The sequence below is a fragment of the Liolophura sinensis genome, chromosome 1 (assembly GCF_032854445.1).
Source record: "Liolophura sinensis isolate JHLJ2023 chromosome 1, CUHK_Ljap_v2, whole genome shotgun sequence".
Lineage (NCBI taxonomy): Eukaryota > Metazoa > Mollusca > Polyplacophora > Chitonida > Chitonidae > Liolophura > Liolophura sinensis.
Window position 1 is genome coordinate 89102650 of NC_088295.1, and position 25564 is coordinate 89128213.

Here is a 25564-nt window from a genome sequence, read left to right on the forward strand (position 1 = left end):
CATCACCCACACAGAATGCAAAACAAAAACAAATTTCTGACGGCAGGTCGTGTAACGGCAACTTTGTGTTGGCGTGAGAGTGTGATGCTGGCAGCTGATGTACACTCATGAGTCCAGCCTGTATACACATGACACATAGCGTGTATGCCGTCCCAGTGTATATATGTAGCATCTCACGAGACAGACACAAACTCTGAATATTCAACATTACTCCTGAAACATGAACACATACATGCATGCGATATACCATGCAGAAACTGCATGCAATCCCAGAGAAGACATGAAGTGGAACATGTTGAGTGAAAAAAAAATTTTCTGAAGTAAAATAAAGTCATGCGATACAGTCCCTCACACGACAGTTCTATAAAATAGATTAAAGAAAAAATAAATTAATTTTAACATAAATTTGCAAGACTGAAATTTTTTTTCAGTTAATGGTGAGTAGTGAGCTTTCGCATTTTTAACTTCCTGTTTCTGTCTTTGCTCATCTGGCAAACCTCTTAAATCCATCCCATGTACTATTTTAGTATTTTGGCTGCAGAACAAATGAACATATGTGTAAATGAAATATTTGATTTATATATTTGATTGGTGTTTTACACCGTACTCAAGAATATTTCACTTATACGACGGCAACCAGCACTATAGTGGGAGGAAATCAGGCAGAGCTGTATAAAATGAAAGCAATGATGTTTGTCTATGTATATAGGGAAGTAAAAGATGATAAACTTGTATGTAACAGGTGATAAATGTGTGCATGTAGATGAACATAATATTTATTGAATGTATATAGGGAGTTAACATACTTGTTCATGCTGGTGATGGAGGTCTGTATAAGTTAAAAAGGTAATCACATCAATGTTTTTTGGTTATATAAAGAACCGTGTGCGAGCACCGTACATGTAATGGATGGGGAACCGCAATCACAATATTCTTGAGTGTGGCATAACACACCAATCAAGTAAGTAGATAAACAAACACACAAGTAGATGATGAATGTGCATATAATAGAAATTTAATCATTGGGGGTTTGTTATCTCCAGGCTGTTTGACTCCAACAAAGAAATTTTTAAGGACAGCCTAGTATGCCAGTGTTGTTTTGAAAAAGTAGATCTGGGGCCTGACAGACTTTGTGAAAAGGGCAGAGGTCTTCTGAAAAATTTCAAGTATTTCTCTCCTCCTCCTCCTCCTCCCTGTACTCCCACCCAAAAAATCATACATAAAGTGTGAAAATGCTAGACCTAACAGCCTTTACTTTTCAAATAAGAGCACAATCACAAAATCCAACCTCTAAATCTAAACAACTACAGAATAGTTAATTCAATAGCTAATTTGTTTAGTGCCCTACTTCCTTTTCCCAAACATCTAAACAAAAGGTTTTTGTGCATGTTGAACTCGGCAGCATTCACCTTAAGAGAGTCACCAGGCCATTAAACTGAGTTGATCTTGTAAGTTAATTATTTATTTGACTAATATTTAGCACAGCTACCTCAAGAATTTGATCAGGTATGTTAATTACATCTAAAAAATGACAACAGAACTGTATTAACACACCATGTCACCATGAGAACAAAGCAATGTGTTAGAGGATATGCACTGTAAAATGGCCACCTATGCTTGGGTTCAGGTTTGCTATCAACACCCATTTAAAATCCCCACATAACTTGGATTTAAGTGAGATCTTACCACAAGACTGAACAAAACAGATGTATGCATGAATGTACATGTATCCTTGTATGCTTTCACATCGTAAATAACAATTTTAGTCATATGGTGATGAGAAGTCATTAGGTGTATCATGTATATATGCTGTGTCTTCTTATGACTGGGCAAGTCCATGCCACCAAAGTGCTGCCACCACTGAAGTATCATGTCAAAAACACCAGACATGACACCTCACTCAACCACATTATACCGACACCAGGGCAATCAGTCATGTTTCCTTGCTATAACATTTTAGTGCTGAGCGCCAAGCATGGCAACAACAAGTACCATTTTTATAATCCTTGGAATCCCCAAATCTGGGTTTGATCTCAGGTTTTCTGACATTGAAGTGGACGCTTTAACCATTAAGCCACCAAAGTGGTTAAAAATAAAGCAGAAACCTGTAATACCATTGAAGGGTAATCAACTGTTAAAATATAAAGGCTGCAATCCCGTGACCCCATTTTGTCTCCAGGTACATACATGCATACATGGAAGCTGTTTAAATCATGTAGCAGAGTACATGTACACACACATGTTCTTTTGGGTACAGGTGAACTGATTAACAGCAGCCTGTGGAAGTGAACAAGTACACAAAATGACCTGAATCATGCCGATATCATTGGTCAAAAGAAGTATGCAGCCACATAGAAATAGGAAGATACCTCAGGGCTCTAGGTTACCTGAGACCACCAAGAGGAAGTGTTCCCAGAATAAGAAAATCTCTCAAGGATGTGGGGTGATCTTGCAGATATCACATGGTATCATGATGTGTATGCAGAAAATCTGACAATCCCTCCATACTGTAGATACATGTAACACCAGGTGTAAGTGTACACACAAAACACCAAAATCCCTCAAAGCTGAAGGTGACCTGACATCAACAGGTGGAGGTGTACACAAAACAGCAAAACCTCTCAAGGCTGAAGGTGATCCCATATCACCAGGTGAAGGTGTACACACAAAACAGCAAAACCTCTCAATTAAAGCTGCAGCTGATCTGATATTGCCAGATGGAAGTGTACACAAAACAACAAAATCCCCCAAAGCCGCAAGCGAGCTGTTTACATCAGACAGATAGATATACGGCATACTACTACAGGTAACCTACAAACCTCTCCACTTAAGAACTGTACTGTACATTTACATCAATATCACGAAAGTAACAATGTTAAGTAAAAATCTGGGCATTGCCCTGATGAAGCTTTTCACACTTCACCAAGCACTACAGGCACATGAGAATATGCTCAGAAAACTGAAGGTGCTTCCATAATGGCACTACACAGACAGTCTGTATGTGTTCTAGAAAGCCCATACACAAATTGTAGATGGCAATACATACCTATAACACATCAAGAGACAAAACACCTTCATAAATTCATATAAATTTGATTAAAGTTAACAAACATTTACGATTTATGTGTACGCACTCCCACATACAGTCCATATGGAGACCGATGCTCCAGGGCGGATTTCAATCTAAATTATTATCAACTCAATACATGTATGTATCTATATGAAAAAGGCTACTGCTCTAGCTATCTGTACAAGACATATACAACATCTAAGACCAAGACTTGAGAGGAATATTAGATACATACAAATAATTCAGTTCCATCTAAAATTACAGTGCATTACTTCCACAGTTTCTGAAGGATTGTTTGACAATTGACAAGTCTGAAATATTTCTCGGCTGTAAACCTATGATCAAAAACTGCAAACTATTAGCTATTTAATTCTGCCTTGCCTTGCAGCACTGAATTTTATTGTGACACTTCTTCCAATGCCTTGCCATTTTTTCGTAAAATTTTTTTACCAGAATGCAACACGGTGCAAGTGTTTAGAAATAAAAACTCGGGATGAGCTGTTTTCACTGTACACACCAATCAGTGCACAGTGGAGTAAGTACAATGAGAGCATGGTATACTAGCTCTTCTATTTATGTAATGTACAACTAAAACTGGTTTCAATATTTTCGTTACCAAAAGGTAGATCGTTGAGGGGAAAAAATCATCACCAATGTACACCTAATTGGTAACCTAAAGTTCTTCAAGATGCAGAGAGAAATTTATGATTGTTAGACAAATTGGCATGAACAGTAAATTGTATGTTTGGTCTTACAGTACAGTGTATGACAGAGTTCTGTAGAACCAGTATGCTAGTCGGCAAAAACACCATGACTTCTGACGCAACGACCACTAAGTTCATAAAAAAAGAAGATGAATCTTGAGTAATAATCATTAAAATGCACGTAAGAAAATCGTTTTGAGTGCAAACAAATTTCAAAGTCACAGCTTATACTAAATATAATAAACACCTGAAAAAGACACCACCTCATCCCCAAAATGTCCAAGTCCAGCTATAAGCTCCATATGTAACACATTAAACTGTAGAAATGGTAATATATCCACGTAAACAGAGTGTACATATGAGCACTTGTTACTATGGTATGTGTATATAGTGTACCTGTGAAAGAACAACAATAAACATGTAATTGTCAGATAACGAACTTACAGTCGTTGAGAATCTGGCCCTGTTTCATCCCCTTCTATTCTGTATATCTTTCCATACATGACATACTCGAAACTGTCTGCCCTCGACGGCTCCTTGTCGGGGCCCGTGTACTCTGTGTCGTCAGGGTAACCATCCTCCCGCAATGTCGTGGCAACCACCATTCGGAACTTATCACCTGCAGGACGGTAAACACACAAGTACGTAAAAGCCTGGTACACAGAGGGAGAGACAGTGAGTGTTGCTGACAGTGGCCAACACAGCACCATTAGCTAACAGCACAGCCATATGCACACCCACTCTAATCACATCGCATTAATAATTGGATCTTGTTTGTACATTATACCTGGGCATTGGCTGAGCAGTTGGTGGCAGAAAGCTTCTCCTCAGTGCGTCCTGGACATTGACACATATGGGGCACTAAGCCAACAAGCACAGAACAACTCAAACCATGAGTGCTGATGTAGTAGATTAATACATATGTATATATATATATATATATATATATATATGAGGAATAAGAAACCTACATGTACACGTACAAACAAATGTGGATCAATGAAAAGTAACTTCACACAAATGAAAAAAATCAATACTGAAGTATAAGACTTTAGGTCAGATATTATCATTCCGTAATATCAGTGGATTTTCATGCCCTATATAGTCTCGCTTTATCCCACTACCTTGAGGACAACACATATGTTTTATGTCTATTTCCAAGAGATCTGTAACAGAGTTGTCATGACAACAGTCACCTACCTAAATCTACAGGATACACCTGGCTATTAACATCCAGAATTAAGTCCATCTTGAAGGATTCACTTTCACAAAACAACCTTGATACTGAAATAACAGAAAAACATACAGGCAAGTAAGATATTTTATAAACATATAGAAGACACCTGTGATGAAATTATGCATGTGTAGCTCTGGTAAATAAAACAATCATCTTCAATAAAGGTAGTGAATTAGAAACAACTGAATTTTCATCATCTGATGAGTAGAGGTAACAAAAGACAAAATATATTCGCCTGCATGTGCATAAATGTATGACATTTTGATGGAACATGTACATGTTACATGTACATGTGTTAATGAAATATTCATCAGTGTTTACTTTCACTTGGATTCTCTTGGGGCATGTTTTGGTTCTACATCAGTTTTATTCCTGCCATTTGCAAAGCCTGGTTGGCAGAGGTGTTTAAACTGCACTCCTGTAGCCAAGTCCTTTACCCATAACCTGGACCCACCATTATAAATCCTCACAGGTTGAAGCAAATTATTTCCTAAAAGTTGCTTTTCTATGTGAAACAGAGTATAGCTGAAACAGGCCAGCGTGTCAGTGTAACCAGGCAGGGGCTGTGTCAGGCCGTCCTGTAACAGGCCGTGACATTACGAAACCAGAGATGGGAAGGCCAGACAACAAGGGTAGGGAATCTTCCTATGTATCACACAGGTACCCTCATTCTCAACACCAACTGTGACCAAAAACCCAGCCCAGGGGTCTACCAGCCTTGTCCACAGGTGCCTGTGGAGAATACTTAGTTGTACCAGTAGATCAGGCAGGCCATAAGTCCACACCAAACAAACACACTTCTCTCTATTGTAGAATGATCACCATCATGAATGCCAGTCCCAGAGTTGCCATAGCAACTGGCTTTTGAGATTTTTCATTATGTACTGTTGCAGGCCTGGTTGTCCTTGTTGAGGCACATTCTGTAGCCAACAGGCTCCAGTGAAAAGGTGTTAGTACGGATAAGCCATGTAGACGTGAGATATTGGTGGTGGTCACTTGGATCTATTAAATCCTGTTACAGCAGGTCAAGGTGTACCAATAAGACAGGGGTAGATACTCAGTCAGTTCCTGGCTACCTTGGGGAAAAGGCTACCATTTGCAACTCCAATCTCCATTACTGTACCATCAGCCCTGGAAACGACATTACTTTGGCAGTGGTCCTGGTGGACTAATGGAATCAACAATCTAAACCATCTACATGCATATGTAAGCTGAGTCCATCACAATCTCATCAGCTCATCCTGTCCTTGATCAAACATACAAAACAAACCAGGTCAGTGTTATCTGTGCTGCTTTTCTTGAGAACACATTAACTGTCTTCAGATTTGTTTCAATGGGCAATCTTATCCAACTTCAAAAACTAAACAAAAACATCAAGTTGAACTTATTTACACGCAATGTACTAATATTTACATGCAGTGTCCACAGTCGACTTTCTTCCCTCCAGTTTATTTTTTCCTGATTCTTAAAACTTTTGGCTAGTTCCCAATGAACAATCTCACTTCAATACAGCCACATGCTTACATATATACACGCACATGCAGGTCCTCATAGAAGCTTTCAGCAAACAACTCTAGGATTCACCATAAATATGTAGACAACTGCAACAGTAATTTTCGCACACACTTCAGCTTTTTTGTCACAAATAAGCAGTGAGAAGGGGCAAGGCCACATACACTAATATTGGCGAAATCTAACTGCTACTAACTGTCAACACAACACGATGGTAAAAAAAAAAATTACCATCTGAAATTTGCCATAACATGTATGAATGAACGAACGAAACCTTTAAAGAGATATGAAGAGAGTAACTCTGTCAAACTGAACAATTTGCTCTCCCCAGAGGCCGTCTATAACAATACATGAAGATTAGACAAGTACTGACAGCATATACAATTCCATTTTTAATAACATGGAAATAGTCAATAATACATCTCTACACATATCAGCTTATATAAATTTACTGGTTGAAATAATTTTTTCAAATAACGTGACTTAAATGCAGAAAGTGATGCTCTTGTCTTGATCAGACATTTCTAAACTGTTCCAAGCATGACAGACCACTACTGTAAAACTGCTTTTATAACAGTTAAAGTATCCCAAATATACATAGCGGACCTCCATTGTTCGGTTGGTTAGCGCGCTAGCGTAGCGTAATGACCCAGAAACCTCTCACAAACATCTCAAGTGAAGACACTATCAACGTGTCAACGACTATCAACATTAAAACCTCCCAATACTAGTCAAGCTTCTTCTGACATTTACATCTTGTCTGAAGAAGAGTTGCTGTGCTTTCAGCATTATTTTGTTTATTTTCATCACTTACACGTAATTTATTTAGTGAGTTTTTATCATCATACTCATGATTATTTCCCATAAACAACAGCTGACAGTTTGAGGACTGATACCAGAGTAAACCATAAGCCTTCAACAAGTACATGATAAATTTTTCTACATATGTACAGATTTCCATTTGATGAGCAAACTCAGTAAGTACATGGGTGTGATATTGTTGGTGTAGGCCAGTTATCTACACTGAACATGTAAACCATGACGTCATGTGGTATTTATTTATTTGATTGGTGTTTTACGCCGTACTTAAGAATATTTCACTTATACGACAACGGCCAGCATTATGGTGGGTGGAAACCGGACAGAGCCTGTGGTAAACCCATGACCATCCACAGGTTGCTGACAGACCTTCCCATGGTGGCCATATGAACATGGTCTGTTGATTGCTTCCATTTATGGTTTCCTTATTTATTTGATTGGTATTTTCATAAAAGATATAAATAAAGACATTCCAAAAATACATAAAATACAGTAAATAAATAATAATTTATAATTTATAGTTAATAAAAACTATTTTTAGTCAATTCAGGGCCGAGCTTACTTGCACTGATAATGTTTGGCAATGCTGGATAATAAATATATAATATGTTTCATAAGAAAGAAATTATCCATTTACAGGTTATCTGCTCGCCGGAGTGATGATCTTAAATTCACCCTTAGTAGATTTTTTTTTTCTTTTTTTTTACTTACAAACGACATTGATTCTGTAATATCTCAGGTCACCAATGGTATATGCAGATGAAGCAAACAGGAAACTTCATTAACTAACGAGAAAAGACAGAAATCCCTCTTTGGGGATTACTGTTTTCCTGGGGTCTAAGTTCAGACCATTATCTTGTGCTGGCTGATAAAAAGATATTTGCTATGAGGCTTGAAGATCAAAAACATCACAAATATAAATGACCGGGAGTGTAAATAACCTTAACATTAATACCACATATATACTGTATTAAGGTGTGAAAATTACATTCTGATCTTTCCTTTTTCACTTGCAGATTTAGACTTCCTGGAATTTGGGTCAGTAACCTATATAATGAGTGTATCACACTGAAGCAACCTTCCAGGTCAAATAATCAGAAGCCAGAGTTGGAGTTCGCTGCGTGCAGCTTTCACACTGTATATCAAGTTACATGCATGTCTTCCTTCTTAGACATCTCACAAAAACCAATTACAGAAATTTAACAGATTTTAAAATATACCTTTCTTTTTTACTGTCCTGAAAGCTTTTTAGTGTTTGGCGTGTCACTTGATGGTTTTAATTCAACTGAGTCCTTTATACCCTATAAATATTCACAGCAAATTCACGGCAAATGATTATCATTCAACAACAAACATTATTTCCTGTTCTGGTAAAACTGGAAAATGAAATTAAATTAAAAAAAAAACCCCACAATTTAGGACTTTAGTCAATGCTGGTTCAATTAAATTTTGATAGAATTGTACACATGTAATTCACCACACTGATAATTATATAATCAAACCTATTCTTCAGGCCAGGCTGTTGGTCATCTGATGACCCTGCAGTGATGCAAGCTAAATGTATGTTAGGCCTTTAAAGGTGAACTGCAGGGCTTTTGCATTTGTACTGAAATTTAACAAAGAAAACACCTGGTGATGATTTATTTGTAAGGGTTATATTAAATCCATACAATGAAGGCCGTGATCCAAAGAACATCTAGACCACACAAGTCTGAACAGCCTATAATTTGTACCCAGCACACACGCTTGCCTTACTTTAATTTTTGAACATGATAATGTGACTGTGGTTGACCTCACATACACGAAAAACTTACATTTTATGAAACAGGAATGAAAGGAATCACCTACATGTCTAGAAATTCTGTATAAAACAACGGGACATAACTGATATACCGCCAGTATGTTTTAGACACAACAGCACAATGCAGAGATTTAGAAAAAGCAAAGCAAGTGAATTATGTACACAGCAAAGGATGTGTATATAATCTTGTGAGAAGTCTATATCAGTTTTGCTGAGGTGGATGACTTTGCATTACTGTAATTTACACCCTTACCAACATTGAAGATAGCCCAGTTTATAGGCATCCTGAATGAAATAATGATCAATAAAATGGGAAACCCCTCTTAACAACAGATGCCTTAAAAGTGCCAACTTCTCTTAGATTGGTTCAAAACCTCACATCCTGATCATGCTGGTAATCGTCAACCTGGTCAGTATAGCCATTCATTCACAATGTGGGTGAAGTAAGGTCAATGCTGGTTATGGTACAGAGTACCATGCACACAAACATCCTTGTGGGTGAAGTAAGGTCAATGCTGGTTATAGTATCGTAAAGAGTACCTTGCACACAAACATCCTTGTGGGTGAAGTAAGGTCAATGCTGGTTATGGTACAGAGTACCATGCACACAAAACATCCTTGTGGGTGAAGTAAGGTCAATGCTGGTTATAGTATCGTACAGAGTACAATACACACAAACATTCTTGTGCACATGACTATATGTGCACCACAATTTATATCCATAACGGATATATGGCAGATTAGAGCAACACAAACTGAGATTTGATCACAGATTATGAGTAACAAGGTCTAACAGCTACCACAAAGTACATGTAAAATGGGGCACAACATTTTATCAAAGTCAGACAATATTAGGAAGAGTTATACTTGTACAGAATCAGGGGAATTGTAAAATATGAAAAACTTAAGGAAAGATCTGGCTGGTTTTCAAACGTGATCTGAGGCGGCACAAACTGAACCTGAACACAAAATGTTATCAAAATCAGACAATATTTGAAGCACCTATTGTACAGGAACCAATGACCAATAAGAATACAACAAATCATTAAATATGCAAAACTGATGCACAGATCTGGCTGGTTTACAAACTTAATCTGAGAACACTATTTAGATATGACACAGAAATCCACACTGAATGAGAATCACAGAACTTATCAAATAAGCAAAACTTAAACCACTGAAGCCTGCAAACAAAGAGCTGGTTTTCACATCTGATCTGAGGTCTCACATAAACAAAGTAGCTTGTAAGTTTCATGCTTTTCCTCAAAATAGTTAAGATATGAGCAAATAAAATCAGTCAATCAATCGGAATCAAGGCAATCATTAAATATGCTGATTTTATGTATCGATCCACCTCATTTTCAACAGTATCAGTAATCTGAGGTTCCACAAAAGAAGGCTGCACACAAAACTTCATAAAAAACGACCACTATTTAGAGCAGAAACCAATGACAACCATGAAACTCATTAACTATGCAAAACATATCCATGGATTGGGCTATTTTTCATACTTGATCTGAGGATTCCCATGCTCACTACAACCTGTGACGTTCATGATTCTCCAAATTTCCAGATATAAGCATTTGGGACCAAAGGACCAACAGATAAAACTGACTGCGCTATATGCCCTTCCTTTTCCAGAGGGGACAAAATAAACATGGTTTCAACGCATGAGCATACAGCCCGAAATGATCAATATTTTCACAAGCCACAAGAGAACAGGATTGCAGTTGGGACATTGGAAGAACTGAGAGAAAATATTTAACTTATAAGAACTACTAGTTAGTCACTTTCGATTCAATCTGCAAGGATGTACAATTTGTCTCAAAAGGATGTTAAAAGAATTTGTTCAGCATGTTGTTGTTAGCTGCATTACTCTACCAGATGTGGAGTAATATATTACCAAGAGTATTACAGGTAATTATTTTCATCACGTATTAGGAAATTATATAAAAATAAAAATATATTTAACAATAACATTCTTTGGTCCATATCAAGTGAACAGCTATGTTTTGTTTTTTTTGTGCAGCTAGCACAAAATTACGATGGTCAATTTACAGGCCTGATCGCGAGTACCTGTATCTAATGCTTTGTAGCTCAACCCACTTGAGGAAATGCTGGATCCGCCACTAGTAAGTTTCAAGTCTTGGCACTGAGCAGAATTTGGATTCAATCTAACTTAAGTAATTATATGTGTCTGTTTTTATATGGGAACACGAGTGCCTAGAGTAAACCATCAACCTTCAACAAGTTACATGTACCGTACATATGAACTTTCTCACGTGTGGAAGACAAATGGTCTTTAACACCCTTAAAGAGCTACTCATGAGTATCAAGACCTGTGTGTCTTAAGAACAGGGTAATAAAATGATCAGGCTCAATACAGTCTGAATTGCTTTACTCAATTTTAAAAAATGTGCACTGTATTAACACCACTGTTGTTTGACGGTGTGATATTAATCAAGAACCCTTTGCGTCATACTTTCCTGATGTACAGCCACAAATGTCACCTCATTCTTTCAAATGCACATGATGTCACTCCAGCAAGACTACGTTTATACTCAACGTGTTGTCGTCGTATCTGCCTGATTGATTATCACATAAGGAATATTATCACTGCACAAAAATTTGATTAAAACTGCTGAAAAGTTTGTTATGAGGACTCTCTTGCTTATGGAGGTTAAACAGTGCTATTCATCACAAAAGCTTCTGAACCCTGGCGTTAGCTTTGTTCCATAAGATTTCCTTCATACAATTTTAATATTTTTGTCTGTACATTTCCATATTTTCTTTGTAAAACTTTGCAGAAATCCACAGAATAACGTGTGGGCTACGTGAGGAAAAGCCGAAGAATCCAACCGTCTAGTAAGAAGCTCTCTGCTGGAGATATTTAAATCCATTTTTTTGTGGCATTGAATGTTTTCACAAAAGAAAAACTGCCAATGTGAGCATTACAATACATTCTGATTGGTTATCTTTGATAAAAACTGAGTGCACCATGCACTGACTCAAGAATACAACTGCAGATAAAAACAATGTGGACGTAATCAAGCAGCGGAATCATGCACATGCAAACTATAGAAAACAGTGATTTTTCAGCATCTCCCAAAGCGAATAAGCATCTACAGCCACATCAAATACTGTAAGCATCTTGTAAACCAAATAAACACCTCCCAAACCAACTACAACAGGGGAGGTAATCAACAGGACTGGGTAAATGAGTTCAGTAATCAAACATTGCCAACTTGAGCAGATGTTGTTGTGAGAGGATGCAAATGAAATGTCTTTAATTATATATGACACTATCATTAATTTGCGTAAAATCAACTCACTATGTAATTAAATTCAAATGTTTTGTTGTCCCTGCCATTTTAATTTTAATAAGGGTTCCATATTTGATGGGGCATGAGTTATAGTTTGGTTCTTTCCACAGTTTTTGGTTCTTTGGTTGCTTACTGCATAACATTAGGCCTGAATTATGCCAAATAAAAGTATAGGATTATTATATATATATATATATTAGATTCTATTATATTAGATTAACACTAATGTTAGTCCTATTTATTTTTTAACAGTGGATGGAGTTACCGTAGTTAATGTATTACAGCATTCAATATAGTTAGCCTTGGACCGCTCCCTTCGACGTGACAATAATAAACTTTGCTTTGTGATCTGTGATATGCAGACCTAGATATATAACTTGATGTGATTGCAACATATACTCACAAATACTGATATCAAATTTTACACTGCCGATAGCCTCCTGGCTTACTTCATGGCACTTATAACAGAGAAATCAGTGCTAGTGTTAAATACACGCATCATTTATATTAATAGATGTATTATAATTGACTATATACGCAGAAGCATGCTAGAGTAAAGAGGAAAACACCACTCGAAGACCACAGAAGTATACACGGGATTATTTTAAGGACACTAAAAGTTTTATTCCTGTAGCTTTACTCCTACTGGACTGTCTCAATAACCAATTGTATCACATTGTTGAATATTTGTACTGTTGATGTCAATTAATACTTCTTACCTCCAAACATTATTATTGGAACATTGTATATATATATATATATGACAGGATTATTACAACAACGTTCCAAACAATAGCCTATGTGCACTATATACCTAAAAAAAAAAGAAGTAATCAAACATTGTTCCTAATACTGTGTTTATTTACACCAGAATCTATTTACAGGCTGCAACAATATACTTATTAGATTGTATTTTTCCTCAGGATGTAAAGTTGTACAGTCATACTTTGCAATACCATTTTTTTTTCTAGCAACAAAGTATCAGAATCAGCTAGTTGCATTACAGAAAACTGAACTTTCAAAAACCATGGGTATTATAGGAAAATCCTGTTGACTGATTGGTTCAGTGCAGCAAGGAAAAAAAACTCAGTAGCCTATGTGCTAAAATACAGCAACACTATAGTTTGGATGCATATTCAACCTCTAACTTGTCAAAATGTATTGATTTAAATTCTACTGCAAAAAAAAAAACAAAAACATTAACCATGTGGTCAGTCTTGTCAAGAAGCTGTCCGTCACCCATGATACAGAAAACAAGTAACACTGATCATTGTTGAAGAATGAGAGAGACATCAGTTTTCTTCGATGCTTGTTCTACAAAAGTTGCTTCCTTCACTTAGCCTTGTTCGGGTGATGCTTATTTGGTTTAGGAGATGCTTGTTTGCCAGACCTTTATTCACTTTATCAGGTGCTTATTTGGGGGACCTTTCTTTGGTTTGGGATATGCTTGTTTGGTTTAAGGGATGCTTGTTTGGTTTAGGAGATATTTGTTTGGTTTGGAAAATACTTCTTCGGTTTCGAAGATGCTTGTTTGGTATGGCTGTAGATGCTTATTAATTTTGTTTGTGAGATCCACAGAATCCTGTAAACCTCAAAATTGATGACGAGGCAAGTAAAGTACTGACAGGTAGGCTTCACCAGAAGTTATACACAAAATGGCAACTTTTAAATGTACAACAGTTCTAATTTTATCAGTTTAAACCGTGATTAATTATCTCATTTATCATTTTTAGCTTCTATGATGGTGGTCAGCTTTCAGTGTGAAGAAACTGAAGAAAATCAACATCATTTGGCAAGTAAATGGCACATTTTTCCACAAGTGAACATCTTTGCCTGCTGAGCAAGTTTGAAGTCACATTAAAAAGCACATTAAAAAACAGGATCACGTAAATAAATGCTCATGTACGTGTCAAGTGCCGTTGACTGTATATCTGCACCAGGTCTCAGAATCTAAACAGTTCACTGTATGATTCTGGGATTCAACCAAAACCTCAAGTGTCCAGGTGATGGAAAAAAACAATTATCTTCCTCACTTGACCATGACTCACCAATGTCCTCAACAAAAATGTGTATGTAAATAATATGGTTAAAATTTCTGACTGTATAACAAGTCAGATGTAATGCTGCGATTTTGTGCATCCTCACAGGCATCTTGATTCTTCTTGTCCTGTTCTAAATTTTACATCAACTAATACACGAACCACATGTTTGTCACATCTATGTCCCATTGTTCACATGTATACACGCACTAAATATTCTCAATTTACACAAATGAATCGATGTCCATTTAATATCAGCTGTTTCCACAACTGCATAATAAGTACAGTTCAGGCTGTATCTAGAGCTGTTTTAGTTCCAGGAAAAGCCTTGATGATGAAATTATCAGGCATTCCAAATCAACTGAAGCAAACTGTATCAAAAGAAAAACATTATCACAATGGTGTAAGGCAATGTGATTGATCTGGTTTTAAGACTGTCCAATAAACTGTGGTTAAGTCGTGTGTTAATGAATTTCAGCATACAATTCCATGATATTCTTTTTGGTATGCATGGCTGTTTAATTTCAACAAACCTGCTGTCAGTACAGCCATCAGAAGTTCAGATTTGCCACCTAGCCCAAATCCAACCCCAACTTGGTCATGCTCAGTGGCTCAGTCACGATGCTAATACACAACATTCATTTTTTTCCAGTTATTTATTCGACTGGTGATTCACTTATATGACACTGGCCAGCACTACAGGGGGAGGAAACTGGGCAGAGCCCGGGGAATACCCACAACCATCCACAGGTTGCTGACAGACCTTCCCATGTATGGCTGTTCTCTAGTTACCACCCTACAAAAGTCACCTGTAAGTTAAACAGCATTCCGGTAGCCCCTCAAAGTATCTGTGTAAATTGATTGCACCACTTAACTCAATGTTGTAACAATGAACACATTTCAGTTAATGCCAGGCACTTCCAACAGAAACTGAAAAAACTTGTACATTTAAATTTGCACCCATGCAATAAGACACACAATGTGTATCTAGATAGGGTTATGGATCACTGAGTTGGCTATAGCATTGTTTCTCAGTCGGTCTGATTGAATCCAGCTTTCTCTGGCTGATATGTGGCTTCTGGTCATCTGGTTTTATCAGGTTACCTGGTGAGGGGCAGTGGTTTACTCCGAGCACTCTAGCAGTGTCATCCACCCTTAAACCTGAATGTCATTGTAAGAGTAAAAAATCATCAAGTCAACACCAACACAAAAAAATCACTGAACTTACAGTTAATATAAAGACAAAATACACACGAAACATTTCAGTAAACATGACAACCTGTAACGAACATTATTTTCAGGTGTAAATAATCTATCTTGGGTTGGCAACAAGGGTCAGTGACTGGTGGAAGAATCCCCATCAAGCCATTTGATCTTCCTGGTGGATTTTCATCTGATTTTCTACCGCCATGAAACTAAGTCCAACCTCTTGCTTAGGTTAATACTGGCGAGAACAATGGTTATGTCCAGTGTGCCTATAAACAGGGTAGAGAAAAACAGGGTACCAACCAATCCAGTATGAACCAGTGATTTTAACCATTCAATACTTATATCTCTAGTGTAAATCTACAACGTAAGTATTGTAACATCACATACCAAGTTCCACGGCGATATCTTATGGCAATGAAAGCAATTTCGACCACTAGTATCACAGTGGTACCAGATAAATTCCGACACACAGGCCATAAGCGATCAAAAAGGCAAAGTGCCAAGCGATTGGGAAGAATGTCTCCATAAAAGTAGGCCACCAAACTAAGGGAAGGGAGTCTGAGGAAACTAGATAAAGAATTCATGCCACTTTGGTTGCTATTGGCTGGAAATCTGGGTCAATCGATCTTGGCTTGTCTACGGTGTACCCAGCAGAACCAGCGGCGATCAATTGTCCCTCCTAGCTGCTGCTATGAGGGCAAGCCGAATTGCCAGGGCAAGGTCACCGTGAATGGCACTGGCTCTGGCTGTGGGCTGCACCAGATCAACCTGTCCTCAGTCTGCCGCCCCTGTGCTGGACGCAGAGCCGCAGGTCAGGAGATCAGCTTGTCCTCAGCTCTGCTCCACTTCATCATACATCTATGTCTATACATACATGTACCTATATTTACCCAAAAAGGATTCTTCTGTAACAACCCTGGAGCCTTCTGATTTTTTTATGGAATTTATTTATTTGTTTACATATGTATGTTAACTGAATATTTCATGCTATACTTTGATCATAAGAATGGAAGAGTAAAGGATATTTCAGGGAGAGGTGATTTTTCTGAATATCTTCACTGTGGTGAAATGACAATCTACATGATATCGATCTGAACTTCAGAAGCCAACCCTCACAGCATGAAACCAGAAAGCTGTATACATAGATCTAGTCACCTTTGCCTCTAAACAGACAGTATCAATCCACAGCCACAAGACTTTGAATCACACGGAACACTGTGACCTGGGCAAGCTTAGCCATGGTACACTGACATGTGATTACCTGACACAATGTTTAAAGACCATGTGGACACAAATTTACGAATAGGTCATCCTCAATAACAGCGCTTGGAAGTATTTTATCAGGTCACCTGGCAAGAGGTATTCCCGTCTGACAAATGCCTTGCCTGCATACTGATATCCATGCATGTTTTACTAATCACTCAATCATAAATTATGCTGACATACTCTAACACAAAACATAGGAGTTGGTGAAATTTTCATATAATTCAGGTAAAAAAAAAAGGTGCTGAGACAAATATAACATTTGAGCTTGGTAAATTCTGGTCAGGACAATATTCTTCTGTGGTTTGTAGACTAATAAACCTGTTTTCCTGGAATAAACACATTCAGTTCCACTTGTTGTTTGTCAGTTATGCAGTTTTGAGTACACACATACTCATTTACGAAAGTGATCAATGCAATAGGATGATCTTAATATTGTCAAATAAAAATTAGACCAACACTGCCCTTCACCACATTGCAATACTGTATTTAACATAAATTCTGACAGATAAGCCTCTTGAGCAGGTTGACCAAAGTTTCCATGCCGATTTCAAAATCTATATACAAGAACCTAGGGAACGCAACAGGCTGAAGTACATCTACTTTCTCATATACATGTATATTTTGTCACCACTCTAGTCCAACACAGATCACTTTTCACACTACTTATTTGTGCAGGGCGGAGTTTTAACAAACTTCTTCATAAAAACATTCCCTCTTCAAGGATACAAACTTGTTAGCAGTACATTAAAGCTATAATTTTTATTCTTAAACTTTAAGCCTCTGAATAAATGATGAACACTCTCACTCACGCGAACACAGAGAATGACATATTTTTATTTACATGAGAAAGAAACACAGGTAACAGTTTGTTTTCAAATACTGGTAGGAACACTTCGAGAACCAGTAAATTTATTAGCGTTTATGACAAGAACATTTCACTTATATGATGGCGACCAGCTTTATGGTAGCTTGAAACCAAGCCGAGCCCAGTGAACCTATACCTGTCAGCAGGTTGCTGCCAGACCTTTCCCATGTATGACCGCAGAGGAAGCCAGCATGATCTTGACTTGAACTCACAATGTCCACACTGATGAGAAGAACATGCAGTAAATATTTTAGGAGCACTTGTACGGAAATATTCAACAAAAAGGTAACAAAAAATAAAACATTTCAATATAGAGAGAATTTCACCCGATGTAATAAACTTAATTTGTCTTGATACTGTCCATCAGTAAAATAAAACGACAGTTCACTTACTCTGTAGAAAGTCAGGAATAAGCCAGCCTGTATGTACCTGATGGCTTCACGGAAGTGCCGATGCAGGAGCAAGACTTCAAAGCCTGTGCTGAGATGCGTGTTGCAATTAATTTATGTACAGTCTTTTCACAACCAGCAATATTCTCCACATGTAATGAGTGAACAAGTTGTTCACTGCAGCCGTGTAGCCTGAACCTACATGTATAGACTTGAAACTAACACGAATTAATTGTAGCATGACTGTTTCTCACAACATCTTTTCATACAAGTCGAATTACTGTAACATGAACTTTCATCATTTGCATTTTTGAAGGACACATAATTTAAAGAAGCAATGTTTTTTATGTTTTTTTCGAAACAGATTTATTTATAGAATTCTAAATTGAACCACCTGAAAAAGTACAATTTACAAACCCTTGAATGCACGCACATATTGTCCATGGTGAAATTACTAACATGTATGAACACTACGCAAAAGCGTCTTTCCATTGGAAGAACGAATACAAAATTATGACAGATGTATTAACTGTTTATATATATGATAATGTAACCTTCTGTAACATGGTCAACAAGATGTCTCAGACAGGCATTTCCAAGTCCATTTTATAGATCTACTAAAAACAATTTATCCGAACACCTGAACAATCTACTGAAGGATTGTCAGCAAATATGCAACACCTTATATCAATGAACTTTAAAAAAGAAAGCATGAACTATTTCCACATACATGTACATGTATACACAGCATAATGTAACAACATCAATAAAACACACACTGTGGGCCACACCTAACACTCTGCTAACTACATCTATACCTATAAGTAAATCACACAACGTAAACAATTCATATCTGTGCCAGTCAGTATAGATTTAGCCACAATTTGAAATCTGGCCATCTCATTTCCAATTTTCTCCTATTTTCTCCCATTTTCCCGATCTCTCCCATGTTGTAAGCCTGTGTTAATCAGCTTTACACATATTTGTTTGTTTAATTGGTGTTTTCTGCCATACTCAAGAATATTTCACTTATATGAAGCATGGCCAGCATTATGGACGGAAGAAACTGGGCAGAGCTAGAAGGAAACTCGCAAGCATCCGCAGGTTTACACATAGTACAACCATTTCAACAATTACAGGTACAGAGGCATGTACATGTAAAACAACTTGTCAATACACCTATGAAACTCACCAGTACAAGTACATTTGCATACTTGTATCCTTATACTTTAATACTGAAATAGCTCTTCAGAATGCTTGGATCCATAAAACAGCTTGAAACTTCAAAAGCTATACACCTGATGCAGACTTATACTTTATCTTTGTCCAGCTGTCACTACTATGTAACATTTGTCTTCTTCAGTATAAAAAAATGTGCATGTCATAAACTGTGACTCAGCTTTTAAACCTAAAGGAAATATTCACATGTACTGACGCACATTAGACAACATGATATACATGCTTTTACCTTTCAACACAGTGCACTATAAGATATCAAAAGAAATTTAAAAATGTAATGATTTCTGTTTATTAATGTTTATTAACAGTAAGTAATGTAATAGCTGACGTGTGATTATGGTCTCTTATGCAGCCTTCTTTCTAGGTGTAAATTGTTGTAACGGTGAGGCTTCATCAGGCCTTAGCAGTCAGCTAGGCAGTTTCGTAATCAGGAGGACAGTGTTATGGGTTGTGAAAAACCTAGCTATGAGATGGTCCAAGGGAAGGGGAACTATTAGCATGCATGTGCTTCCATGACTGACATCATCGTCCAGTGTACAACTGGAAGCCATGCACCAAAAGGGTTTCGTTACGACACCGTAACAAATGCCCCAAAAATGGAAAATGACTGTGGTAATGATTTCTTGTTTATTTCTGTATTACATATACATGTAGCTTAGATACTTAACCTTTACTTTAATGTTACATTTCATGAATCCTTTTGATGTTATTTTACAATAGCAGCATATTTATGACTGGCATGATAAATGTATCAATTGAAGATACTGAACATGTGAATCAAAACAAACCCATCAAGACCAGATACATACACAGCATTTATGCTATAACGATAGACTTACACGAACATAGCCTGTCAAAATGTGTCAGATTAAATCAGTAGAAATGACTGCTCAGGAAAAATGGCTCTCTGAGACAGGTGCATATACCTGGAGATTTTCCACAATATTCAACTTGACATGACTATCCATAAACATGTATATGTGAGTTAATGAACCCACACCCATCTGAATTATTGTCCACAAGCCTGCCCTGGAAAATTTGAATTCCTCTGTCAACATCATGTACAAATGTTTTCCAGCTTCTCGGAAAACAGAGTGAAACAATTATACTATAGGAGAGGAACGGGAAATTGAATCTTCTATACATGTATTCATGATGTATTTTATGCCCTCTGAAAAGCTCTGGGTTAAAGCTACATAGAAAAATCTATTTACCAACTAATCTGATATACATATATACATGTATACAGTGTACTGAGTGTAAACTAAGGTCTAGTCATGCCGACCTCTATACCAACACAAATAAACAGCCCAAGTCAATGTAACCTTCATACATACATGTACCTAACCATGCATTGCATATATACCGTACAATACAAGAGGTCAATTAAAAACAATTTTCAAACAAGATTTTATAACTCTTACCACTGTTTCACACCAGTGAATCGTCCATATCATTTTTTTTTTCAAAAAAACATTTGAAAATGTACACACATGTAGACATTCAGGAGTCTGAACTTGAAGGGGTATCTGTGTATTTATGCAATGAAGAATGACGAGACAACATGCAATATGATTTGAATGTTTTTAATTGTATCAATATTAATGAGATTCAGTGAGCAATGAAACAATGAAATGCTTTTAATTTTTACCTGACATGCCCAAAATACCATATACATGAAATATATAACTGTGAAGAAATAATTAGGATTAGCAAAGCTTTCACTCGATCGCTGAGACTATTACACAAAACAAAGGATACACAGGCTGCCAATTAACCTGTCCATGGCAGACACTCGTCCATGTCAGACACTCATCCATGGCAGACACTCATCCATGTCAGACACTTGTCCATGGCAGACACTCATCCATGGCAGACACTCGTGCATGGCAGACACTCATCCATGGCAGGCACTCATCCATGTCAGACACTTGTCCATGGCAGACACTCATCCATGGCAGACACTCGTGCATGGCAGACACTCATCCATGTCAGACACTCGTGCATGGCAGACACTCGTCCATGGCAGACACTACTCCATGTCAGACACTCGTCCATGGCAGACACTACTCCATGTCAGACACTCGTCCATGGCAGACACTCATCCATGTCAGACACTCGTCCATGACAGACACTCATCCATGGCAGACACTCATCCATAGCAGACACTCATCCATGGCAGACACTCATCCATGGCAGACACTCATCCATGTCAGACACTCATCCATGGCAGACACTCATCCATGGCAGACACTCGTGCATGGCAGACACTCGTGCATGGCAGACACTCATCCATGGCAGACACTCATCCATGTCAGACACTCATCCATGTCAGACACTCATCCATGTCAGACACTCATCCATGTCAGACACTCATCCATGTCAGACACTCATCCATGTCAGACACTCATCCATGTCAGACACTCATCCATGTCAGACACTCGTGCATGGCAGACACTCATCCATGTCAGACACTCATCCATATCAGACACTCATCCATGTCAGACACTCATCCATGTCAGACACTCATCCATGGCAGACACTCGTGCATGGCAGACACTCATCCATGTCAGACACTCATCCATATCAGACACTCATCCATGTCAGACACTCATCCATGTCAGACACTCATCCATCTCAGACACTCATCCATGTCAGACACTCATCCATGTCAGACACTCATCCATAGCAGACACTCATCCATGTCAGACACTCATCCATGGCAGACACTCATCCATGGCAGACACTCATCCATGTCAGACACTCATCCATGTCAGACACTCATCCATGTCAGACACTCATCCATGGCAGACACTCGCTGAGAAAACTGCTTTTCTCAGATCCCTTCCCAAACTTCTGATTACTGCTCTCAATACATGCATGTACAGTAGATGCATTTATCTGAACTGCAGTTGACCTAAAACTTAAAACACTTGTAACAGGTAACAAACTGAAATACATCAGTGTAAAATCTTTATCACCTGTAGACTACTTGGTAAAAAAAAAGATACACAGTCATATGATGTGGTGATTTAGTTTATCTAGAATCATGTACATACTTTTGTGCCACATACAGTATGTCTGACTACGCAAAGTCTGTAAGTTAAAATCTAGTCTCTCTTTAAGGATGATGTTACTCCCTTGGTAAAGTGCTGCTAAAGGCACTAACAGACTTAGTACTGAGTCATAAGTCACTGGTGATGATGTCCCAATGAGCCCTTGTACAACTTAATTTGCCCTCACAGTAACTCAGCAGCATGTCTTAGAGTGAAAATGAAAATATAAATTTATCAACCACAAGTGCATTTGTGATACACTGTACATATTTTGTATCAGGTGGATAAGAAAAACTATCTTCTTGTTTGACTTCTTTATTATTTTTATGCCATAGTATTTTATATTCTTTCAAAACTAAAGAATGTTTAATTTGAATAATGGCAGCCGGTTTTATGGAACTTAAATACTCAATAAACTGTGGATACCAGAGATACCTGTGGAAACATTAGATTTGGTAAAATATTGTTCAGCCAAAGATGGCCCCAAACCAACATCACAGTGTACTCCATTTAACAATCTGATGCAGTTACCTGCTCTTGTCAAATATGTTGATTCTGTCCGTACAGCGGGCCGCTTTGAGCATCAACAAGGAATCTCGTGCCAATGCGGACTAAAAAATAAGTAACTGATGTTGTGCTAGCGATAAATCAACACATGAAAAGTTAAGGATCATAAATATCTGCAAATTTTTGTCTCAAATGCCATGGCAACTGCAGAGTTTTTTTTAAATAGAGCACGCTCTGACATTAGTTTGGAGGCTTCCTTGGCTGAACATCAGTGATATATTGGACTTGAATTGTCACCAAGGCCCCTGAAATTAAGAATGAGGGTCGGGAAGACTCTAGAAAATCCTGGTCAAGGGCTGGGAATGAACCCATGCCTCCTGACTGAAGGCGCACACCCAACCACTGAGCCATTACAGCTTCCCAGACAACTAAAGCTGGCAAGATTACAGCCATATTGACAAGCAGTCACAAAAGCAGTTATTGGAACTAACTGTATTTACATGTATTACATGGACAACTCTAATGATAGCTTTACAGAATGGTCTTTAATGCCATACACAAGAATTGTCCATTAACTCAATTGGCTACTCTCCCTTTCTTGAAATACAGCAAGTATAAATGCACATGTAACTATGCACAACTGCACATGGTTCATAAGCAAACCACGGGCCAAGCTGCCTTATAAACCAGATATGTAAAACTAAGATAAGCTCCAAAAAAAAAAAAAAATTATCAAGAATACAGGAACTATAAGCTGAATAACCTCATTGCAAAATGCTCCCTATACATGTACATGTATGCTGTCAGGATAAAAGTTCAGTAACAAAATTGATGAACAAATGCAAAACTCAAACACAGACTGGCTATATAGACTTTTTACAAGCTAATATTCACAATCTTATGAAAATTATAAAATTATAGATTGATCATCTCATCCTGTACATGCCTGATATAGGCCTATATGAACAAGACAAGGTACTGAAGTACTTGCTATTGCTTATTCAGATCGTATGTGTTTTGATTCATTATAACAAAAAATACCACACGTAATGTGAAAGAGACATCTGCTCTCTCGTCCACCTACACTCATCCTATTTCTGATTCATTGGCTGCTGTCAATTAATTCCTCAATAAACCAGATGGGATTGAGAGTTTCAAGCTGAACAATACATATGGCTGATCTATCACACTATCTCATTATTACCATTCAGTAAAGATAACAAGTTATTTGGTTACCTTGCCAGTGAACAAACATGAAATTTTCTATTACATTATTACAGTTTTCCAGAATGATCTATAGAATAAATAAATAAAGTCAACATAACATATGCATTGGTATTCTGAAATCAAACAATAAACGTTTGTACAAACTGTTAACCAGAAAAATTCGGGAAATATTGTGATCTAGCCTTAATACCCATGTAAAAATTTGTTTTACCCCTCTCAGCTAAATGATTTCAATTTGGTAAAAAAAAAATTAAACAGATTACCTCAAATCAGAAGCATCAGAGAAATTCAATGAAACGTTCTTCTTACAGTCCGATATATCATTATCACTGCAGCGAACACCCATTTCTTGGAGGTTGGCTGTGTTGTTTACTTAGGTAACTGCGCAATGAAAATTCACATGGAATCACATGGTCTCCTCATTGGTAAACAAACTGGCGCATGCGGGACCAAGCCGGCTATTTCCAACATCTCAACAGACATAAACATTACAGCACTAATTTTTGGTGACATCATTCTAAAAGTGAAAAGGAAAATGATCAGCTTACCACGATCGAATTTCTTTCCATCTGGATCAATGTCTTTCACATCAAAAATATCTTCGAATAAAACACCCGCCATCTTCTGCAATGTGCAATCACGTATCCTCTAACCCGATATAAGCCAGCCTGGCATCACTTGTTTTATAGGCCCCAAACTAGAATAAAATCAAAATGCAGGCAAAGCTACGAGGTTTATAATGTTTAATGTACACAAATGCTAGAACATTTGGATGATTTAATGGCTGATTCCGTCCATTCGGTTTTGTAAACAAACAATCTCTGTATCGTTTATTTCTTCCTCATTCAAGCAAAGACTGGCATCAAAGGGAAATAACCGACATTACAGTCCGGATGCGTCCCTAGACGTGTAAGCATTTTATGCATGACCAAACGTGATGTACGTGGATTCTCTGCTGGATAAAGTATCGTCAAACGTTGCATACGTATTTTTTCAAACATGGCTTAGTCAGCAAAGAATAGTAAACAGAGACGCGGAATCTCAGAAATGAAAATGCTTACAATTAGCCACACCAGAATAAACCATGCCATATAGGGCCTAGGCTAATTTATTTCTTTACTCTATAGATCCCTACATATGGTTTTGATATTTAAGATATGTTTGAAACTTAATCCCTATTCTTTTCTCCACAATACATCCAAAAATATTCTTGATATAGATTAATTTACGCAATACAAGCTACATGTTCATGACGTAATGATTTAGAGGTATTTCACGCCCCCACCACCCACCTCCCCCAA

General features: G+C 37.6%; 1 protein-coding gene across 1 annotated transcript in view; it reads right to left on the reverse strand.

The window, feature by feature from the left end:
- Positions 1–25044, reverse strand: part of LOC135480398 (DNA-directed RNA polymerases I, II, and III subunit RPABC3-like) — a 47639-nt gene extending 22595 nt beyond the window's left edge. Inside the window, exons 1-3 of the mRNA XM_064760231.1 lie at positions 24812–25044; positions 4975–5058; positions 4219–4393 (exon numbers count right to left, since the gene is read on the reverse strand). Of these exons, the coding sequence (XP_064616301.1) occupies positions 4219–4393; positions 4975–5058; positions 24812–24884 (332 nt within the window). The 5' untranslated portion in view covers positions 24885–25044. The remainder of the gene's footprint in view (positions 1–4218; positions 4394–4974; positions 5059–24811) is intronic.
- Positions 25045–25564: the final 520 nt, after the last annotated feature.